This window comes from Delphinapterus leucas, chromosome 7 (assembly GCF_059928025.1).
Source record: "Delphinapterus leucas isolate spDelLeu-1000000601 "Yukka" chromosome 7, BTC_Dleu_Yukka2, whole genome shotgun sequence".
NCBI classification, from domain to species: Eukaryota; Metazoa; Chordata; class Mammalia; order Artiodactyla; family Monodontidae; genus Delphinapterus; species Delphinapterus leucas.
Genome location: NC_143135.1, coordinates 34,183,125 through 34,203,930, shown reverse-complemented (window position 1 = coordinate 34,203,930; position 20,806 = coordinate 34,183,125). Strand labels below are relative to the sequence as shown.

The 20,806-nt window shown below is 34.7% G+C and overlaps 1 protein-coding gene across 1 annotated transcript in view; it reads left to right on the top strand.

The window, feature by feature from the left end:
• The window catches only part of ANO5 (anoctamin 5), a 103,623-nt gene that overhangs the window by 51,008 nt on the left and 31,809 nt on the right, over positions 1 to 20,806 (top strand). Inside the window, exons 9-13 of the mRNA XM_022583755.3 lie at positions 1,308 to 1,423; positions 10,720 to 10,854; positions 11,371 to 11,476; positions 11,570 to 11,630; positions 20,207 to 20,358. Of these exons, the coding sequence (XP_022439463.1) occupies positions 1,308 to 1,423; positions 10,720 to 10,854; positions 11,371 to 11,476; positions 11,570 to 11,630; positions 20,207 to 20,358 (570 nt within the window). The remainder of the gene's footprint in view (positions 1 to 1,307; positions 1,424 to 10,719; positions 10,855 to 11,370; positions 11,477 to 11,569; positions 11,631 to 20,206; positions 20,359 to 20,806) is intronic.

The following is a 20,806-nucleotide window of genomic DNA, read 5'->3' as shown; positions in this document are numbered from 1 at the left end:
TCTAAATAATGCCACAGCGTTTGATCAAGTAGAGAGATCTATAGCAGGTTAATAAACACTTTGCAACACATTCTTTGTTAATCATTCTTCACAAAAGGGCTCATTCTTCTTTTGAAGATTTTGAGGATTATTATGTTTGTTTGTTTTTAGGGCATTGATTCTTTTCTTACTCTCACCAGGTCATAAAGCCAAACTGTCCTCAGTCACCAGCAATTTTACTCCATATATCTAGCCTTCCAGCAGAGTCCTCCACGGTCACTAGAAAATCAGTGTTACTGAGCTCTTGCTACAAAGAACTATCATTTACTATTAATTTTACCTTTTTTCCTTTCTTCTCTCCTGAATACAGATTTAGGTACTGGATTTTTCTCTTATGTGCTTTAAAGAACCTTTTTTTTTTTTTAAAGATACGCAAATAGGCAGCATTTTTCTTTTTTTCTATTTCATTTCTCAAGATTCAGTAGGACAACCTATAGAAGAAGACAAAATTTGGAATCTGGATGATATAAAATCTTACACCTTGTCATACAGAGATTTTCATATGTGCTTAAGTTTAGATTGGGTGTTTGCTCAGTGTTGTCTTCAGTAGTTTACTTGTCTAGGCAAACAGTTCAAGAGAAAATATGGAACAGCTATGTGTAGACAGTGCTCTGCTAGGCCCTAATTAACTTTATATTAATAAGCCTACTCAGTACCTAAAAATGGGGAAGGAACTTACACGTGAAACAATATTGAGGCTTTTAAGTGCTAAAGTCTGTTGTATATTTTAAGTCCTTTGGGAAACATATCAGCGATGGCCAGTGAGGACAAGACAGGTTGCCTAGAGGAGATTCCAGTCATAGCTGTGTGACTTTGGATCATTCACTTAATTTTGCTTGGGGTTCAGTTTTTCCATCTATAATATAAAAATGTCAGCCTATTTCCAAAGTCCCAGCCAGTTATACAGTTGTGCGAATCCCTGAGCTGTTGGAATTTGAGTAGAGATGAAAGGAGGACTCCAGGTCAAAGGAGCAGCTTGAGTAAAGCCAAAGTCTCAGACTTTAACTTGTGTTTTTAGATAGCTGGCTGTGAAAATTTAATAAATAAAGCACTATTATTTTCATTTATTGTAGAGTGTAGCAAATGTACTACACTCTACAATACACTAAATGATTTAGTAATTTACATCAGTAGAATATGAAAATCCAAATCGAAAAGTGAAAGAGAACATTTGCCTCATTCACTAGGCTTTTTATAAAAGCAGTGTTCCTTTATTCACCCTTGTCTTTTGCTTTGTCATTCAGTAATTTCTTCTTGCGTGTCTGTAGGGTCAATATTGGAAGCCATCAGAACCTCCGAATCCTGTCAATGAAAGGCACACACTTTGCCAGAACTGGGCTCGGTTTTCCTATTTTTACAAGGAGCAGCCTTTTAATTTGATTAGGTAAGTTTCTTACACAGAATCAAACTGATTAAAACTTGATTATGTGGTTTTTATTCACAATGGCATCGTATTCCATTCTTTTTACTACTATTCTCACCCACTACATTTCCCATCTTCCCAGTTTTGTATCTACGCTACCATTTAGTCATTCATTTGTGAGCAAAATGCTGTTGTCAGAATGGTCTTAACCACAGTGCAGAGATAGCTTGATGGTTCAGAAGTTGGGCCTTAGCATTTAGGTACATGGGGTTCAAATCCAAGCTCTTTCTCTTAGAAGCATATAAATATGGTCAGGTTATTTAACCTCTATGAGACTTATATCTGTAAAATAGGAATAGCAATAGTACTTTCCTTATGGGGTTATTTGATAATTAAATGATATATGTATATTTTCTTAGCATGGGGTTAGCACTTAGTGTTTAACACAATAGTTTTTTGTTTGTTTGTTTTCCTCTGCGTCTAGGAATTTAGAGGATAGCAGAAAGGTCATGTATGGATATTTGTGTGTGTGTTGATCTCAGAAAGCTGTGAAGGCAATTGTTCTATTATCTCAATTCTTTAGACAGTTTCATTAGCTATGCAAGAAGACTATGGTTGCAGGTTCTTGCTTTGAACCATGACAATATTACATGCATACAGGATGTTAGGAGACTCCTGCTATGATTTCAATAAAGAAACAATCAGATTACAGACCCCTGGTTGCTAGTAGCAGTATTTTTACTCAGTGAGGTATGCTTTTACTGCTCTGCTTGCACAGCCTCCTTTTTATGAGACTGATTCTGTTGTCTACATCCAAACCAAGTGAAATGTTATTCCAACAGTTTCATTTAAGGCAAATAAGAGGCGACATTTTTAAGAATAAATAGAAGGCAACTAGCATATAAACTGTGGTTTCTGTAAATCTTTATATAAACTCTTGATTGGATGGATATTTTAATTGTTCTGATTAATGGCCATTTAATTTTTTTAATTATAAAAGTAGGACATGTATCTAAAAAATTCCAAGCAATAAAGAGATGTGCAAGTTTTAAGTGAAATTACACCTCCATTGAATTCCACAGAAGTAACTATGGCTATTTGGTAATAGCCATTCAGTCTTATTTTTATGTGCATGTGAAGTAAAATACATACACTTTTTTTTTTTCCTGGAGCAATGGAATCTTTATTTACTTTTTTGCTAAGATTTTCTTTTATCACTAAATAGTATATTATTGGCATACTTCCCTTTGAGTACACACAGATCTATCTTGTGCTTTTTAACACAACACAGGGTACCATATTATAAATTTTGCATAACTTATTTGTCTATTCTTCTATTGAAAAAGATTAGGCTGTTTCAAACTTTTCACTATTACAATTAGTGCCCTTGGAGAATATTTTCATGGTATGTTTTCAAAAAAGCAAAGTTGTCAGAATGAGGTTTACATATTTTACATTGTTCAAAATATATTGAGAGTGTTTAGCTGTCTACAGATGTTTCTGCTATAAATATTCCCCAAAGGTTTGTACTTATAACCCTTGATATAGACAAATGCATTACACCTCAGGTCAGTACCTTGTTAGCACTTGCTGATTTTCTTTTACAACAAAGTGGAAGCTCAGATTTTTCCATCAGATGGCAGTATCTAGCTTAAATTTAATAACATTTTAAACCTTTTCATCCTATTATTATAACTTTTCATTTATAGCAAATTATACTGCTTTTCCATTTCAGTAATGAAATAAGTTTTTAAATAAACTTAAATTTTTAACACAATTTAATGTAAAGAATTGATAGCTAGGTGTAAAGTTTTTAACTAGGTAATCGAAAAGACAAGAAAGAAAACACTATATTATCACAGAGGGAGGAACTGCAGAAAACAGCTCTTATTCCTAAGGTTTCTTCTCAGTGATTATGTAGGATAATATCCTTATTATTAGTAATAGACAATAAAGTATTTAAGGGTAAAGGACCATGATGTACATATTCAACCAACTTACTTGCAAGTGGTTCAAAAAAAGGCATGTATATATGGGGAAATATAATATGTGAAGTGAGATAAAATGCAAATGCAGCAATATTTTTACAATAAAAGAATTAAAGGATATATGGGTATTATTTGAATTATTCTTGTAAATTTTTTATATATTTGAAATTACTCCAAAGAAAAATCTTTAATAAAAGGAGAGTCCAGAAATAGATCCACATATATATAGTCAATTGATTTTCAACAACGGTGCCTGGTCATTCATTGGGGAAAGGATAGTCCTTTCAACATATGATGCTAGAACAAGTGGCTATCTACATGAAAAATGTGAATCTTGCTTCTTTCCTGTACAAAAATTTAAACTAACTTGAAATGGATGAGAGAACTAATTGTAAGCGTTACAACTATAAAACTTCTAGGAGAACATATAGGAGAAAATCGTATGTGGTTTGGAGTTAGGCATGGACTTTTCAGATCAAATGCAAAAAGCACAATTTAAAAAAATGTATAAATTTAACTTCATTAAAATTAAAAATGTATGCTCTTTAAAAGACAGTTACAAAAATAAAAAGGCAAAAAGACTGGAGAAAATATTTGCAACACACATATCAATAAAGGACTTTTATTTAAGGAACTTTTGCAACTCAATAATAAGACAAAATTTAAAATGGACAAAAGATAAAAGATTCATCACCAAAGGAATATAATTATGGATTGCCAATAAGTACATCAAAAGATGTACAACATCTTTATTCACTAAGGGGATAAAAATTAAAATTTCATTAAGATGCCACCACACACACACTAGAATAGCTAAAATCTAAAAGATTGGCAACAATAAGTGCTATCAGGGATATGGAACAACTTGAAATCTCAAACATTGGTGGTGGGAATGCAAAATGGTATAGCAACTTTAAAAAAACAACTTTGACAGTCTCTTATAAAGTTAAATATGCACTTTCTATTCTACTTGTCCCAAATCTATTATTAAAATGTTTATCATTGCCTCAGTGATTTGAGGTACCACCTTTATCATATGCTAGATTTCTGTATGCAGTTGAGTTGCTTTCTGGATGTTCTGCCTATTCTGTTGATCTAGCTAACTATCCATCAGGCTATTTATTTAATTTAATTTTTATTTTATATTAGAGTATAGTTGATTTGCAATGTTGTGTTAGTTTCACGTGTGCAGCAAAGTGATTCAGAAGGCTCTTTTAATTGTAGTGGCTTACCTCTAGTATGTTTTAATATCTAGTTGGGCTAATAACTCATCATAGCTCTTACTCTCAGTGTTTCCTTGTACATTCTACATGTTCTTCCATATAAACTTTAGTATCAACTTGTCTAGCTTGTTACTAAAAAAGATGGTTGGTATTTTTATGGGTATCAAATTAAGTTTATAAATTAACTAAGGTAGGCTGGTACTTTTTGTTGTTGTTTTTTTTGTGGTACGCGGGCCTCTCACTGTTGTGGCCTCTCCCGTTGCGGAGCACAGGCTCCAGTCGCGCAGGCTCAGCGGCCATGGCTCACGGGCCCAGCCGCTCTGCAGCAAGTGGGATCTTCCTGGACTGGGGCATCATGTCCCAGTCCCGTGTGCCCTGCATCGGCAGGCGGACTCTCAACCACTGCGCCACCAGGGAAGCCCTAGGCTGGTATTTTGATGATGAGACATTCTAATCAAGGAAAAGTTGTCAAGGGAAAGATATGTCTTAGTTTAAGCCTACTTTGGGGTTTTTCAGGAGTGCTATAGAGTTATAAAACTTTCTTAAGTTTAATCCTAAGTATTTTATATTTTTGTTGCTATTATAAATTATGTATTTACTTACATGTTATATGTTATTGTCTTCTGAGTGTTAGTTTTATATTCTAATGCCCTGATGAATTCTTTATTGAATTAGTTTTATTGATTCATTAAGGCTATCGAGGTATATTATCATGTAATCTTTAAATAGAAATATTTTACTTTTCTTTACCAATTCTTATGTCTATAATTATTTTCTTTTATTCAATTAATTGGCTGATAATTACAGAACAATGTTGAATAATAGTTGGTGTCTTTGCCTTGTTCCTGATCTTACTGGAAATGCCTCTGGTGTGTCCTCATTTAGTAGGAAGTTCTTTGCCTTTGTACATTAATTTATCATCTTGCCTGGGGCCTTGGAGAGTTTTGTTTGCTTGTTTGTTTGTTTTAAAATCTGATTGTTTTAACACATTATGTCTTGGAATTGGTTGTTCTAAGTCAGTTTTCCCTGTTCCTGGTGGATCCTTTAACTATGTATCTTTTATTTTGTTTGGGTTTTTTTTGTTTGTTTGTTTTTCTGGAAAGTGTTCTTGGGTTATAGTTTTAAAATATAATTATTTTCCAGTGCTTTGATTATTTTCTTTGGACTCCAGTTATCTGTATGTTTGGTCTTTTTTGCCTGTCTTCATATCAAACAATTTTCCTGAGACCCTTTTTACTTCTCTATGTCATTTTCATTCTTTTGATAGGTATCCTGTTTTTCTTATCATCTTTTATTAGATTTTCACTTGGTGTCCATTTATTCTCTTGAATACCTCATAATTTCATCATCAGTTCTGACATGATCTTATAGGGTTCTTCTCTTTCCTCTGTTTTTTGGTTTCTTTCATCTCTTGTTTTATTTATTCCTGTTTTTTCCCACTTCTTATTTTTATATTTCTGATATTTTCTTACATTTCCAGTTATTTATTTGAGATTTAATTCAGTTTGTACTGCTTTTTTACAGTATTCCTCATGTTCTTTTGGGAGAATTTTCATTAGCTGAAGCTCTTTGTTTCACATTTTCAGGGTTTTTTTAACATAATTTTGTATAGTATGCTCTGCTTTTTTCTGTTTGTGTTTAATTCATGGAGTTTCTAGCATTAGAGTACACTCTTCTGTTAGTTTTTTTTCCTATTCCATGCAGTTTCTTTCATGGATGATACCCTGTGCTTGTCATGCGCCTTTTCTTTCATTTCTATAGAACCCTAACTCTCTCTCTTTTCTGCCACTTTTAAGAAGTACCACCCTTTATATCTGATTCTTCCCCAGAAACATTGCTTTTCTGAGGCTGCCACTTCCAGGCTTACTCATTTTCAGATCCCTTTCTTTTAGCTAGTACTAGGAATTAACAAGTCCCAACATGTGTTCAGTATTATGGCATTTAGTTAGACTTTTTCCCAGGGATTATTTTGTCTGTGTTTGTCTAATGTCCCCACCCTACTTTACATGTTTTCCCTAGAATTTCTTAAGCATCTTCTTCACTGCTCTCTGTACCTCAGGCATGGCAGCTGGTAATAGGTACTCAGTTGGAACTGGGTTTATTTCTTTACTTACAAGTAATTTGAAGATCATGGTGTTCTCTGTCATGATGCTTGAAGGCCTATATCAGGTATGGTTTTATTTCCTCTCCTTGTTGATTTTATGGTTTTATGAAAGTTTTTTATGGGAAGACTTGTTAAAAATAAAAATATCCTTAAAAGTAGAAAGGAATTGTCTATAGATGCATAATTACAATGCCCACATTCCTTTAATGAGCATTTATTTAGCATCGCTAGATATCAGCAAGAGGCTAGGGCTATAAAGGTAATCAGAATGTGGTTTCCTAACACAAAGATATTTGCAGGAGGACACACAAGTGCATAATAATTACAGCAGAGTGATTCTCATGAAAGAACAGAGCACAGAGGAAAGAGCACCTACCTTTATGACAACCTCAGGGAAAGTTTCACAGTGATTATTCTTGAGTGTGTCTTGAGAGAAGTAGCAGGTTGCTAGGTAAACAAGTTAGTTAAGAATATCCCAGGTAGAGAGAACAAGTACAGAGCACTGGGCTAAAGAAGAGCATTGTGCATTTAGTTCTTCATTTAGGAGGCGTGGCTGGTAAGATTTGAATGTTTATCAGTAAAAAATCATGAAGAACACTGCTAAGATGAAAGGAGAAAACCTTTAAAGGAGGAAACGGTCATTGTTTAATCTTGTGCTTTAGAAACATTACTCTCTTGGAAACAGGACAGATAGTAGAAGGATGCAAGACCGAAGTCAGGGAAGTAAGGAGGCTATTAAAATTTTCCAGTAATAGGGCTTCCCTGGTAGAGCAGTGGTTGAGAGTCCGCCTGCTGATGCAGGGGATGCGGGTTCGTGCCCCGGTCCGGGAAGATCCCACATGCCGCGGAGCAGCTGGGCCCGTGAGTCATGGCCGCTGAGCCTGCGCGACTGGAGCCTGTGCTCCGCAATGGGAGAGGCCACAACAGTGAGAGGCCCGCGTACCACAAAAAAATAAAAATAAAAAATAAAAAAATTTTCCAGTAATAGATATTGAAGGTCATATCCAGGGCACTGGTAACAGGAAAGAGGGGACTATGGATTAGAAAAAGGCTTTTATGGGACTTCCCTGGTGGTCCCAATGGTTAAGACTCTGCGCTTCCAATGCAGGGGTTGCAGGTTCAATCCCTGGTCGAGGAACTAAGATCCCACATGCCTCATGACAAAGCCAAAAAAAAAAAGAAAGAAAGAAAGAAAGAAAAAAAAGAAAAAGACTTTTATGACAGAATTTATTGGACCTAGTGGATTGGATATAGAGGGTTAAAAAAAAATGATGACTAGGGGTGCCTGGAAAGAGATTTAGAATATAGGATTTGAATTCCTAGATTTCACATATTTCATGTTATCTCTACACCAAACTTAAGTTCCATGTCCAAATATTTGTAAATATTTTTACTGCCTTTTGGGTACTGATCATTTTGTCATATTAGATTATATTTTTTCAGGGAGAACTGGGAATACAAAGGTTACCATCATTGGTTTATCAGTCTTCAATATTATATGCCTTCTGATCCCAATTTTTCTTTCCAATTTAAGAGCTCCAGATAATTTTTCTGATATCATCTATTGGGATGGCTTAATGCGTATAAATAAAATTGATATACTGCTATATAGCAAATAGGTTAGAACAAATATGTTTACAGTGACTATAATGGTGCTATTAAAAGCCAAGATAGTGTAATTGCTAAGCTAAGTTTCTCAGATGTCCATGAATTCATGGTAAAAATGAATCTCTTTAGACCAAATGTTTGCATTTTGTTCATTCATTCCTCAAGCCTATATTTATTTCAATTCCATCATCATTGTTTTGATTATTTGCTATGTCTCAGACTAAGTCCTGGGAATACAAAATTAGACCAGTGCCTTCTCACAAGATCTCACAACGAAGACTATTGAATGTATTCTACCTATGAGATGCCCTGTTAAATGTTATGGGGCCACAGATGAGTGCAAAATCTAGCAAGTAAAATGGACAGGTTAAGAAATACCGTAAGTGTAAATAAAAGGCAAATTTTTCTAAAAAATTAATACTCAAAAGAAATATTTATTCTCCTTATGTTTGATACTTCACAGAGTATCTCGTATTATTGGCTTTTTCTCATTTTCTTTGTTTTGAATAATAAGAATTTAACATCTTAAACGTTATTTCAATAATATGTAAATAATATATACGTATTTACCATAATACAAATCTAAGACATGTCTCTTGCTTTTTGCATTCTTAAGAGATGGTTTAGTTGTTAATCTATTATTAAGCTCCTCAAATCCAAAGTTTAGTAAAATTATTTCTATAATTCCATACATAATAAATGTTCATTTGAGAATTTCTCTTTTTGAGAATATTTTAAATACTAATTAAAGGTCTGGAGTTCTTGAGGACTTTTTTTTAATTCTCAAGGAATAAGATTCTTGAAATTTGAAAGGAAGAAAAATGTAGTTCTTTGAAATATCCAGTTTCTTTATGAATTCCCAGATAACTTTTTGGTTAAGCATATAGCAGTAATATTGATGTTTTACCTTAAAAATGATTGATTCTATAATTTTTAAAACATCAAATGGAAATAGACACGATGAATAGTAAATTTTCCCAAATCAAATATTTTTATTCTTATTTTTAGATTTTGATGTTATGCAGTATTATAATAATTGCTATGTTTTTCAGCAAAAACAAAAAAAAAGAAAAAGCAAGTTTACTCATCCTATGTGAGTGAACCTAAGGAAGTTGTAAATGGTAAATTAACAAGGGAATACAATGGAATTATAATTTAATTTCAAGTTTGTAGTAATTTGAAAAGCAGAACAAGGGAAAACAACAATGTAAAAATGTTTATTATCACTGAAAATAATGAAAAAATGAAAGAATGAAAGATGGTACAAGCAGAGAGATGCCTGTTTCATTAGAAAAGATTAGAAATTTTGAAAACTGAAGAATGGGTTATTCAATAAAATTAATATTGAGTGAAAAAAATTAAAAACCTTCTCATTGGGAAATTAAGTTTATGTTAAATAAGTTTATGTTATGTAAAATTTAAACCCTTTATGTTTAGATTTGCCTGTTTTTTGAGCATGTGTGGAAATTACAATTTAATAAATAGTGCTGTAATAGATTTATATATATCATGCTATTAGAGCCCAAAAGGGATTACATCTCTGTCTAGGAAACTGTGGTAAGACTTCACGGATTTGGTGAGCTGAGCTCTACGTGAATAAGGGAGAAGATTAACCTATTTTGTGTTGTTTTTTTAAAAAACCTGGTTTTATGAGGCAGAGAAAACCTTGTTCTCTGGTTCTTTGAGAGATTCCTTAAGGAGAGAGTCGGTTTAAAAAACAACAGAAAAAAACCCCCAAAACTTGGTTATAAGACTTGAACATTTATGCCAACTAATGCCGTCACTTTTTAACTCTTTGTAAAGCAAGTGCTGAACTGTATATTTTATGGAACTTTATTAAACACTCATTTTTGATTCCTTGGTTTGCTCCTTGTCTTACAATTCTATAAGCATCCATCAGAGCTCCAAATTTAGAGGAAGATGGAAGTTCATACATACAACCACTCTCATCTGTTGTGGTCTGAGTACATTCTTCAATTTTAGAGAGAGATAAAGCAAAAGTCCATGCACAGATTGTGAATGTGATTTTGATTTGTTAATTGCTAGAAGAATGTTCTGCACTTTATTTCAAAACATTTAAACTCTCTTTAAAATTTAAAAGCTTTTCAAATTACCTGATTATTTCAAAAGTAAATCTTAACTTCCACTCAGTTGGCTTCTTACTTACATGTGTTGTCTCTTTTAATCCTTACACCAATTCTATGGCTAAGCATTATCCTGCATTTTATGATGTGGAAACTAAGGTTTAGAAAGTTTAGTAACTTTATCAAAATTTCACAGCTGGAAAGCAATGGAGCCAAAATTAGAATTCAAGTTTGTCTGAATACAAAACCAAGACTCTCAGGACTGTATCATTCTTACAACCTCTGATTCTCTTTTTACCCTCTTTCATAGGGATTATTACGGAGAAAAAATTGGCATCTATTTTGTCTTTCTCGGATTTTACACAGAAATGCTGTTTTTTGCAGCTATAGTTGGCTTAGCTTGTTTTATTTACGGCTTATTATCGATGCATGATAACTCAAGCAGGTAAGTGCAACTGAGTTGCCCCAATAGAGAATCTTATGCTAACTGAAACTGTTGCTATTATTTTTCTGGAATTTGTGTCAGAATGTTTCCTATGGCAGCAGATAATTGATATTTCTGAAAAAGACCCAAACATAGCAGCTACCCCTCACCTGTTGCTTTATGGAAAATTTGTTTTTAATGATGGGCTCTAAAGATTCTGTTCCTCAAAGCATGATTTGATCTACAAAAATTGCTAGTTCATTTCCCCTTGTGCCATATGTAAGAAGCTGTATAAAGTTGTTCCAATAAAAGCAGCTTTGGACTTTCACCCAAACACGTCACTTTTAATATAACTTTGCTCTTGGGAATCTCTGGCAGTCCAGTGGTTAGGACTCCACACTTCCACTTACGGCGGCATGGGTTCCATCCCTGGTCGGGGAACTAAGATCCCACATGCCATGCCGTGTGGACAAAACAAAACAAGACAAAAACAAAACAAAACAAAACAAAACAAAAACTCTCCTCTTCCCTCTGCAGCACTGAGATCTGTGACCCTGAGATTGGGGGTCAGATTATCATGTGCCCACTCTGTGATGTAATGTGTGACTATTGGAGACTAAATTCTACCTGTTGGGCTTCAAAGGTATGTATGTATTGTGGTATGTTGAAAAGACTTGCAATTTCCCTCCCTCATTTGATACTAAGTAGTCTTTGTGATGTTGTTATTGTTTTACAGTTCTCCCATTTATTTGACAATGAGTCAACAGTGTTCTTTGCAATATTCATGGGAATTTGGGGTGAGTAAATAGTTACATAAAAACAGCTTTCTCCATGTTATCTGTTTTATGGCCATTCATATAACATATACAGTTGGCATACCTTATAAACCAAAGGTGATTTTACATCTTTATGTCTTTGCTAGCATCAGTACACTGATGGAGTCCACATCAATGGTCATTCGTCTTGATCCTTGGTCCAGAAAGGTCTCTATTAGTCATCTGCTAATTTCTCTGAAAAACACTATAATTTTTGAAACTTCATATGTATTCAGATTACACTGTCAGAACTGTGGTAAAAACAGGCTCAGTAAGTGCTTAATTCAGGAGAAATAAACATAAGTATTTGGTGGCTGGAGGATATTGAGTCATGGACACAAACTGGAACAAGACTCAAAAATTGTTGAGAGCTGGGCTTCCCTGGTGGCGCAGTGGTTGAGAATCCGCCTGCCAATGCAGGGGACATGTGTTTGTGCCCCGGTCCGGGAAGATCCCACATGCCGCGGAGCGGCTGGGCCTGTGAGCCATGGCCGCTGAGCCTGCGCATCGGAGCCTGTGCTCTGCAATGGGAGAGGCTGCAACAGTGAGAGGCCCACATACCGCAAAAAAAAAAAAAAAAAAAAAAAAAAAAATTGTTGAGAGCTAATACTCAACATTTGAATTTGAATTTAAATTTCCTGTGTCAAATTCTAGTTCCAGCTTCCAGTTCCATTTGGTAAAAATCTCCCATGTAAGGTGGAATTTCCCTTAATTTTGGAAATGTCCCAGTATCTCTTCTCTTTTGTATCACGTGGGAAGTAGAAGTGTTATGAAGTTATTCCCGCCATCAGTGAGGAAAGTATTTTCTGTAAGAGTAACTTGGCAAGAGGAGGCCTAAAGACTTCTAAAGCATGTCTAAAAATTTGGGGGACTCTGGTGAAAGATAGACTTTTTTCTCTCCAATTTAACAAAAAAAGGCTTTAAGAAGCACAAGTGTGTGCATTTAAAAACTGGCCAAGGAGGGACTTCACTGGTGGCACAGAGGTTAAGAATCCAGCTGCCAATGCAGGGGTCACGGGTTTGAGCCCTGGTCCAGGAAGATCCCACATGCCGCGGAGCAACTAAGCCTGTGCGCCACAGCTACTGAGCCTGCGCTCTAGAGCCCGCAAGCCCACGTGCCACAACTACTGAAGCCTGTGTGCCTACAGCCCATGCTCTGCAGCAAGAGAAGCCACCGCAATTAGAAACCCACGCACCACAACAAAGAGTAGCCCCTGCTCGCCACAGCTAGAGAAAGCCCGCATGCAACAACAGAGACCCAACGCAACGAAAAATTAATTAATTAATTAATTAAAAAAAGAAAAATACTGGCCAAGGGAACAAGGCAGCTTGATTCAGGCAATAGGACACCAACATTTGTGGGGGTGTGTACATGAAGCAGAGGTTCTTATGGGTTTCTGTTACTTCTGCTTGACTGCTATGGTCTGAAGAGAAAAGGCCAGATTCAAAGAGAGAATGGGAGACAGAGAAGTCTTACCCACAGTTCTCCAGCAGCCTCCTCTGGTTAAGTTAGTATATGGACATCTCTTCATTATGTGGCTACCAAATCCTGCCTGTCATTTTTTGGAATCAGAAATGGATGATAGGTACACAAATTACAACAAATGTAGTAGTTTTCAATTCTTTCCATTGACAGAGATTGTACACCAACACTAACCTTATATGTCGTAACAAATAGAGGAGCAATTATGCATAGAACACCCAGCAGCTGCAGTGAACATGGGGGTAGAGATATCACTTCAAGATAATGATTTTGTTTCCTTTGGATATATACCTAAAAGTGGAATTGCTTCATCCTATTATATTTATATTTTTAATTTCTCAAGGAACTGTCATATTGTTTTCCATAACAGCTACACCAATTTACATTCCCACTGACAGTGCATGAGGGTTCCCTTTTTTTTCAGTTTTGTTCTTTTGCAAAGGAATATCCAATCTTCCCAAAACCATTTATAGAAGAAACTATTCTTTCCCCATTGAGTATTCTTGGCTCATTTGTCAAATATTAATTGACCATAATATATGGGATTATTTTCTGAGCTCTTGATTGTGTTCCATAGGTCTCTGTGTTTCTCTTTATGCCATGCCAAAAGTACCATGCTATTTTGATTACTATAACTTTGTAATATAGTTTGAGATCAGGAATATGATGCCTACTGCTTTGTTCTCCTTTCTCAGGATTGCTTTGGCTATTTGGAGTCTTTTGTGGCCCCATACAAATTTTAAGATTGTTTTCTCTATTTCTGTGAAAAATAGCATTGGAATTTTGATAGGGATTGCATTAAATCTGGAGATTGCTTGGGTAGTATGGACATTTTTATATTAATTCCTCCCATTTATTTCCATTTATTTGTGTCTTCTTCAGTTTCTTTCATCAGTGTCTAGTAGTATACAGTGTACGTATCTTTCATTTCCTTGGTTAAATTTATTCCTGGGTATTTTGTTCTTTTTGATGTTACTGTAAATGGGATTATTTTCTTAATTTCTCTTTCTGTTAGTACGTGGGTAGTATATAGAAACACAATGGGTTTCTATATATTTATTTTTATCCTGGAACTTGACTAAATTTATTTATTAGTTCTAACAGTTTTTTGGTGGTGTCTTCAGGATGTTTTTTATAATTTCATGTTATTTGCAAACAGAGACAGTTTTACTTCTTTCCTTCTTTCTTTCTAATTTATATGTCTTTTATTTATTTATTTATTTTTGACTAATTGCTCTGGCTAGGATGTCCAGTACTCTATTGAATAGAAGAGGCAAGAATAGGCATTCTTGTCTTGTCCCTGATCATAGAGGAAAAGCTTTCAGCTTTTCACCACTGACTATGATGGTAGCTATGGGCCTGTCATGTATAGCTCTTATTATATTGAGGTACATTCCATTTATACCTATATTTTTGAGAGTTTTTATCATGAAGGATGTTCAATTCTGTTAAATGCTTTTTCTGCATCTGTTGAGATGATTTTCTTTTATCATTTATTTTGTTAATGTGGTATACCATGTTGATTGATTTGTGGATGTTGAACTATCCTTGTATCCCTGGAGTAAATCCCACTTGATCATTGTGTGTAATTCTTTTAATATATTGCTGAATTTGATTTGCTACTCTTTTGTTCAGGTTCTTTGCATCTATGTTCATCAAGTATAACTTCTTTACTTGTAGTGTCTTTGTCTGACTTTGGTGTCAGGATAATGACGGCCTCATAAAATGAGTTTGGAAGTTTTCTTTCCTCTTCTAGTCTTTGGAAGAGTTTGAGAAGGATTAATTCTTCTTTACATGTATGATAGAATTCACCAGTAAAGCTATCTGATCTGGACTTTTGTTGGTGGGGACGTTTTTGATTACTGATTCAATATCCTTACTGGTAATTGGTCTGTTGAGATTTTCTATTTCTTCATGGTTCAGTTTAGGTAGGTTGTATGTTTCTAGGACTTTATCCATTTCTTCTAGGTTATCCACTGTGTTGGCACATAATTGTTCATAGTAGTCTCATGATCCTTTGTATTTCTGTGCTATCAGTTGTTATGTCTCTTATTTAGTTTCTAATTTTATTTATTTGAGCCTTATCTTTTTTTCTTGGTAATTATGGCTAAAGGTTTTCTATTGTTTATCTTTTCAAAATAAAATAGTTTCGTTGATCTTTTCTGTTGTCTTTTTGTCTCTTTTATTTATTTACCCTCTGATCTTTGTTATTTTCTTCCTTCTACTACCTTTGACTTACTTTGCTCTTCTTTTTCTGGTTCCTTAATGTCTAAAGTTAGGTTGTTTATTTTAGCTTTTTCTTGGTTCTTAATGTGGGCATTTATCACTATGAGCTTCCTTCCTAGAACTGCTTCTGCTGCATCCCGTAAGTTTTGGTATATTGTATTTCCAGTTTCATTTGTCTCAAGATATTGTTTAATTTCTCTGTTGATTTTTCTAAGTTTGTTCAGTAGCATGTCCTTTATTCTCCACATATTTGTGAATTTTCCAGTTTTAACTTTTCCTGTAATTCTATTTTCATACCATTGTGGTCAGAAAAGATGCTTGATATGATTTCAAACTTTTGAAATCTATTGACTTGTTTTGTGGTGCTAATATATGACCTTTCCTGGAGAACATTCCATGTGCACTTAGAAGAATGTGTATTCTGCTGCTGTTAGATGGAAAGTGCTGTCAATGCCCCTTAAGTCCCTCTGGTCTAACATGTAGTTTAAGTCCAATGATTCTTTATTGATTTTCTGTCAGGATGATCTATCCATTGTTGAAAATGGGGTGTTGAAGTTCCCTACTATTATTATGTTGCTGACAATTTCTGTCTTCAGGTCTGTTAACATTTGCTGTATATATTTTAGGTGCTCCTCTATTGAGTGCATAAGTATTTATAAGTGTTATATCTTCTTCTTTGATGGATCTCTCTATCATTATAGAAAGATCTTCTTTTCCCCTTATTGTGATCTTTGTCTTAAAGTCTATTTTGTCTTATATAAGTATAGTTAATATTGCTTTCTTTTGGTTTCAGTTTGTATGGAATATCTTTTTCCATCCTTTCACTTTTAGTATATATGTGTCCTTTCAGCTGAAGTGAGTTTCTTGTAGGCAGCACATAGTTGAGTCTTGTTTTTTTATCCATTCAACCACTCTGTGACTTTTGATTGGAGAATTTAGTTAATTACATTAAAGTAATTATTGACGGATATGGACTTACTATTGCCATTTTGTTAATTGTTTTGTAATTCATTTGTTCCTTTCTTCCTCTCTTGCCTTCTTCTTTTGGGGTATGATAATTTTCTGTAATGGTATGCTTAGATTCCTTTTTCTTTATCTTTTGCATGTCTTTTATAGGTTTTTGCTCTGTGATTATAGTGAGGCTTTTATAAAACATCTTATAGTTATAACATTCTATTGCAAGCAAAGCAAATTAATTCCAAATGCATACTAACGCTCTATATTTTTACTTTCCTTCCCGTGTTTTATGTTTTTGATGTCACAGTTTATATCTTCTTAGCTTGTGTATCCTTTAACCAATTATTATAGTTATACAATTTTATTGTAGTTAGTTATTTTTACTACTTTTGTCTTTTAACCTTCATAATAGATTTACAAGTGTGTTACCTACCACCATTATAACATGAGTATTTTAAATTTAACTATGCATTTGCCTATACTAATGAGATTTGTACTTTTATATGTTTTCATTTCAGTTTAAAGAGGTCCCTTTAACATTTCTTGAAAAGCCATTCTAGTTGTGATAAACCCTTTCCACTTTTACTTGTCTGGAAAACTTTCCAGGTAGAGTATTCTTGGTTCTCAAATTTTTTTCAGCACTTTGACTATATGCTACTCCCTTCTGGCCTGCAGTTTCTGCTGAAAAATCTGCTGATAGTCTTATGAGGGTTCCCTTATACATAAGTTGTTTTTCTCTTCTTGCTTATAAGATTCTCTCTTTGTCTTTAACTCTTGACCTTTTAAATATAATGTGTCTCAGTGTGGTTCTCTTTGTTTTCATCTTTTTTGGAACTCAGTGGGTTTCCTAGATATGATATTTGTTTTTTTCCCCATGTTAGAGAAGTTTTTACCCATTATTTGAATATGCTGTCTCTGTCTCTCTCTCTTCTCCTTCTGGGACCCCCTATAATGCAAATGTTGGTCTGCTTGATATTGTCCCATAACTCCCTTAAGCTGACTTCACTTTTTTTCACTCATTTTTCATTTTCATTTCATTCATTTTTTCTCCTCTGACTGAATGAATTCCACTTCCCTTTCTTGGGGTTTACTGATCCTTTCTTCATTTTATGTAGTACGTGCTGAACCCTTCTATTGAATTTTACAATAAAATTATTGTATTCTTCAGCTCTATGATCTCTGTTTATTACTTTCTTATATTTTCTGTCTCTTTGTTCAAATTCTCACTTTATTCATGCATTGTTCTCCAGACCTCGGTAAGCATCTTTATGACCATTATTTCACGCTCTTTATCAGGTAAATTGCTTGTTTTCATTTCATTAAGGTCTTTTTCTGCAGTTTATCTTGTTCTTCTATTTGGAACATATTTTCCTTTGTTTCTTCATTTACCTTGCCTCCCTGTGTTGATTTCTGTTCATTAGGTAAAACAGCTACCTCTCCCAGCCTTGAAAGTGTGGCCTGTGATTGTTCAAGCTGCCTTCTTTGTTCTTAGTGGTTCCCAGTATTTGGGGGGTGTGCCAAAACCCATCAGTATCCCAAATGGGAAGATCTCAGTCAGCACCTAGATGCAGGCTGTTTGGAAGCTGGACCCTCAGGCAGCAGCTATTAAAGTCTGCAAGTAGATCTGTTTCAAAGAAAGATTGGAAGATGGACATTTGTGTCTGCTGCCTCTACTTTTAGCCCTGGGGAGAAAACCAGTTAGGAACTGTTTGTTTGCTGCAGCAATCAAAACAGTATGGTACTGGCATTAAGATAGACATGCAGACCAATGAAACAGAATGGAGCCTAGAAATAAATCCACATGTATATGGTAAATTAATCTTCAACAGGATTTCCAAGAAAACAAAATGGGGAAAGGATAGTCTCTTCAACAAATGGTGCTGTGGAAATCTGGACGGCGACATGCAAAAGAATGAAATTGGATCCTCATCTTTGTCAACTGAAGAAGAATCTACACCCTGAAAGTTGAGAATTATGTTTTATTTGGCAGACTTTCTGAGGACTTCAAGCCCAGGAGGCAGCCTCTCAGATAGCTCTGAGGAACTGCTCTGAAGAGGTAAGGGAGGAGCCAGGATACATAGGAGTTTTGCAACAAAGACCAGGTAGTCAGAACATCAAAAGATTACTGTTAACTAAAGAAAACCAGATACCTTAAGTTAATGAATTAGCGCTTTTCTTTGTATGGGAAGATGCAAGAATCTGGGCTAATTGAAATCATTCCTTTGATATGCACCTTAGCTATCTGGGGCCAGTATCCCGTTCTTTCCCATCTTGAGTTCCCTCAGGGCTCACCATCTGGGCTGTAGTGGCTTGATGGCTGCAACATCCTTTGTTTACCGATATGGCAGGCAACATTTTTCATTCACATCTTACACCATCACAAAAATCAATTCAAAATGGATTAAAGACTTAAACATAAGACCTGAAACTGTAAAAATCCTAGAAGAGAGTCTAAGGAAAATCTTTATGACATTGGTCTTGGCAGTGATTTCATGCAGATGGCACCAAAGCCCAGGCAACAAAAACAAACAAAATAAGCTAGACTACCTCAAACTAAAATGCTCTGCACAGCAGAGACAACAATGAACAGAGTGCAAAGGCAACCCATTGAAAGGCAGAAAATATTTGCAAACCATCTATCTGATAAAGGGTTAATCTCCAAAATATATATAAAGAACACCTGTAGCTCAATAGTTTTAAAAAAATAACAAAACCTAACCTGATTAAAAATGGACAAAGGACTTGAATAGACATTTCCCCGAAGAAGTTATACAAATGGCCAACAGATACATGAAAAAATACATAATGTCATTAGTTATCAGAGAAATGCAAATCAGACCACAATGAGATGTTATCTCACACCTGTCAGGATGGCTATTACCAAAATGATGAGGATGTGAAGAATTATAATGAACTCTTGCATACTACTGGTGGGAATGCTAAATGGTACAACCGGAAAACAGTGTGGAAGTGCCTCAAAAAATTAAAATAGAACTGTCATATAATCTAGCAATCCCACTTCTGGGTATTTACCCAAAATAATTGAAATCAGGATCTCAAAAAGATGTTAGCACTCTTGTGTTCATTGTAACTCTCTCCACATTAACCAAGATGTGGAAACAATCTAAATGTCCATTGACAGATGAATGGGTAAAGAAACTGGTGTGTGTGTGTGTGTGTTTATGTATATATATGTATATATATGTGTGTGTGTGTGTGTGTGTGTGTGTGTAAACTAGTTACATCTATGCCTTAGAAGGGTTATAAGGGAAGGTTTTTCTGGGGGTGTTGGTAATGTTTTATATACTTTTCTGTAAATATGTTATTCTTTAAGGGAAAGTTTGTTTAAAAATTATATATATTGTATATTATACTATATAATATTATATATTATACATATATATATATAGAGAGAGACAGAGACAGGGAGAGAGACAAAGAGAGACAGAGAGAGAGAGAGAGACATACTGTGTTATGAAATGGCTCCTATGTTTTCCTTAAATTTCCCTAAGCCTGAGAATGTGATACAATTGCTTGAATGATTTCAGTAAAAGACATGCAAACAAAATCTAGGTGTTAGTAAAAAGTCAAGTTTAAATATTATTTCAAATTATCTGAATGAAGAGAGAGAGAGTAGCTTGCCTGAAAAAAATTTTTCTTGCATGGACTGCTGTCTAAGAAACGAATTTGTATTTCTATATATGAGTTATTTCAATACTATTACATAGTATTATGCCAAAATTTATAATTTTATCATCAAACAGCGACAGAAGAACCATCATACAACCAAAATGATTTTTTAAAGTAAAGAAAAATCTAGTTATTATCTCCTTATTCACTTATTCCTCCATCTCTTTATTATATTTGTTCTTATGCATTTCTTTGCCCATAGTCACATTGTTTTTGGAGTTTTGGAAACAGCGACAAGCCAGACTGGAATATGAGTGGGACCTGGTGGACTTTGAGGAGGAGCAGCAGCAGCTCCAGCTGAGACCTGAATTTGAAGCTATGTGTACACATAGGAAAGTGAATGCAGTGACTAAGGTATATTAGGAGACTGAAATAGGCAGTATATTCCAATGGACACCAAGCTGTGGGTGGCCTCTCAAGTAATGCTGTGTATTTCAATTTGCCTTTAAAATACTCTACAACATATAAATCATATAAACTTGTTTACTCGCTTCTAATATACATTTTGAACGCATGCACAAGTAGGTAGTAAAGTATAATGAGCCCCGGGATGGAATCATCGCCCAGCTTCAATTATTATTATTTCATGGGCAGTCTTTTTTCATTTATACACCTACCCCTCCCTGCCACTAGATTATTTTGAAGCAAATCCAAGTCATCATATCATGAAATACATAGTTTTAATACTAAGTGAAATAAAAGGAAATGGAAAATAGTGTGCATGCTGTGGGCTTTGTATATAAATATATAGACATGGAAATGATGCTAAGTTAATGTGTGAAAATTAAAACAGTATTGTATT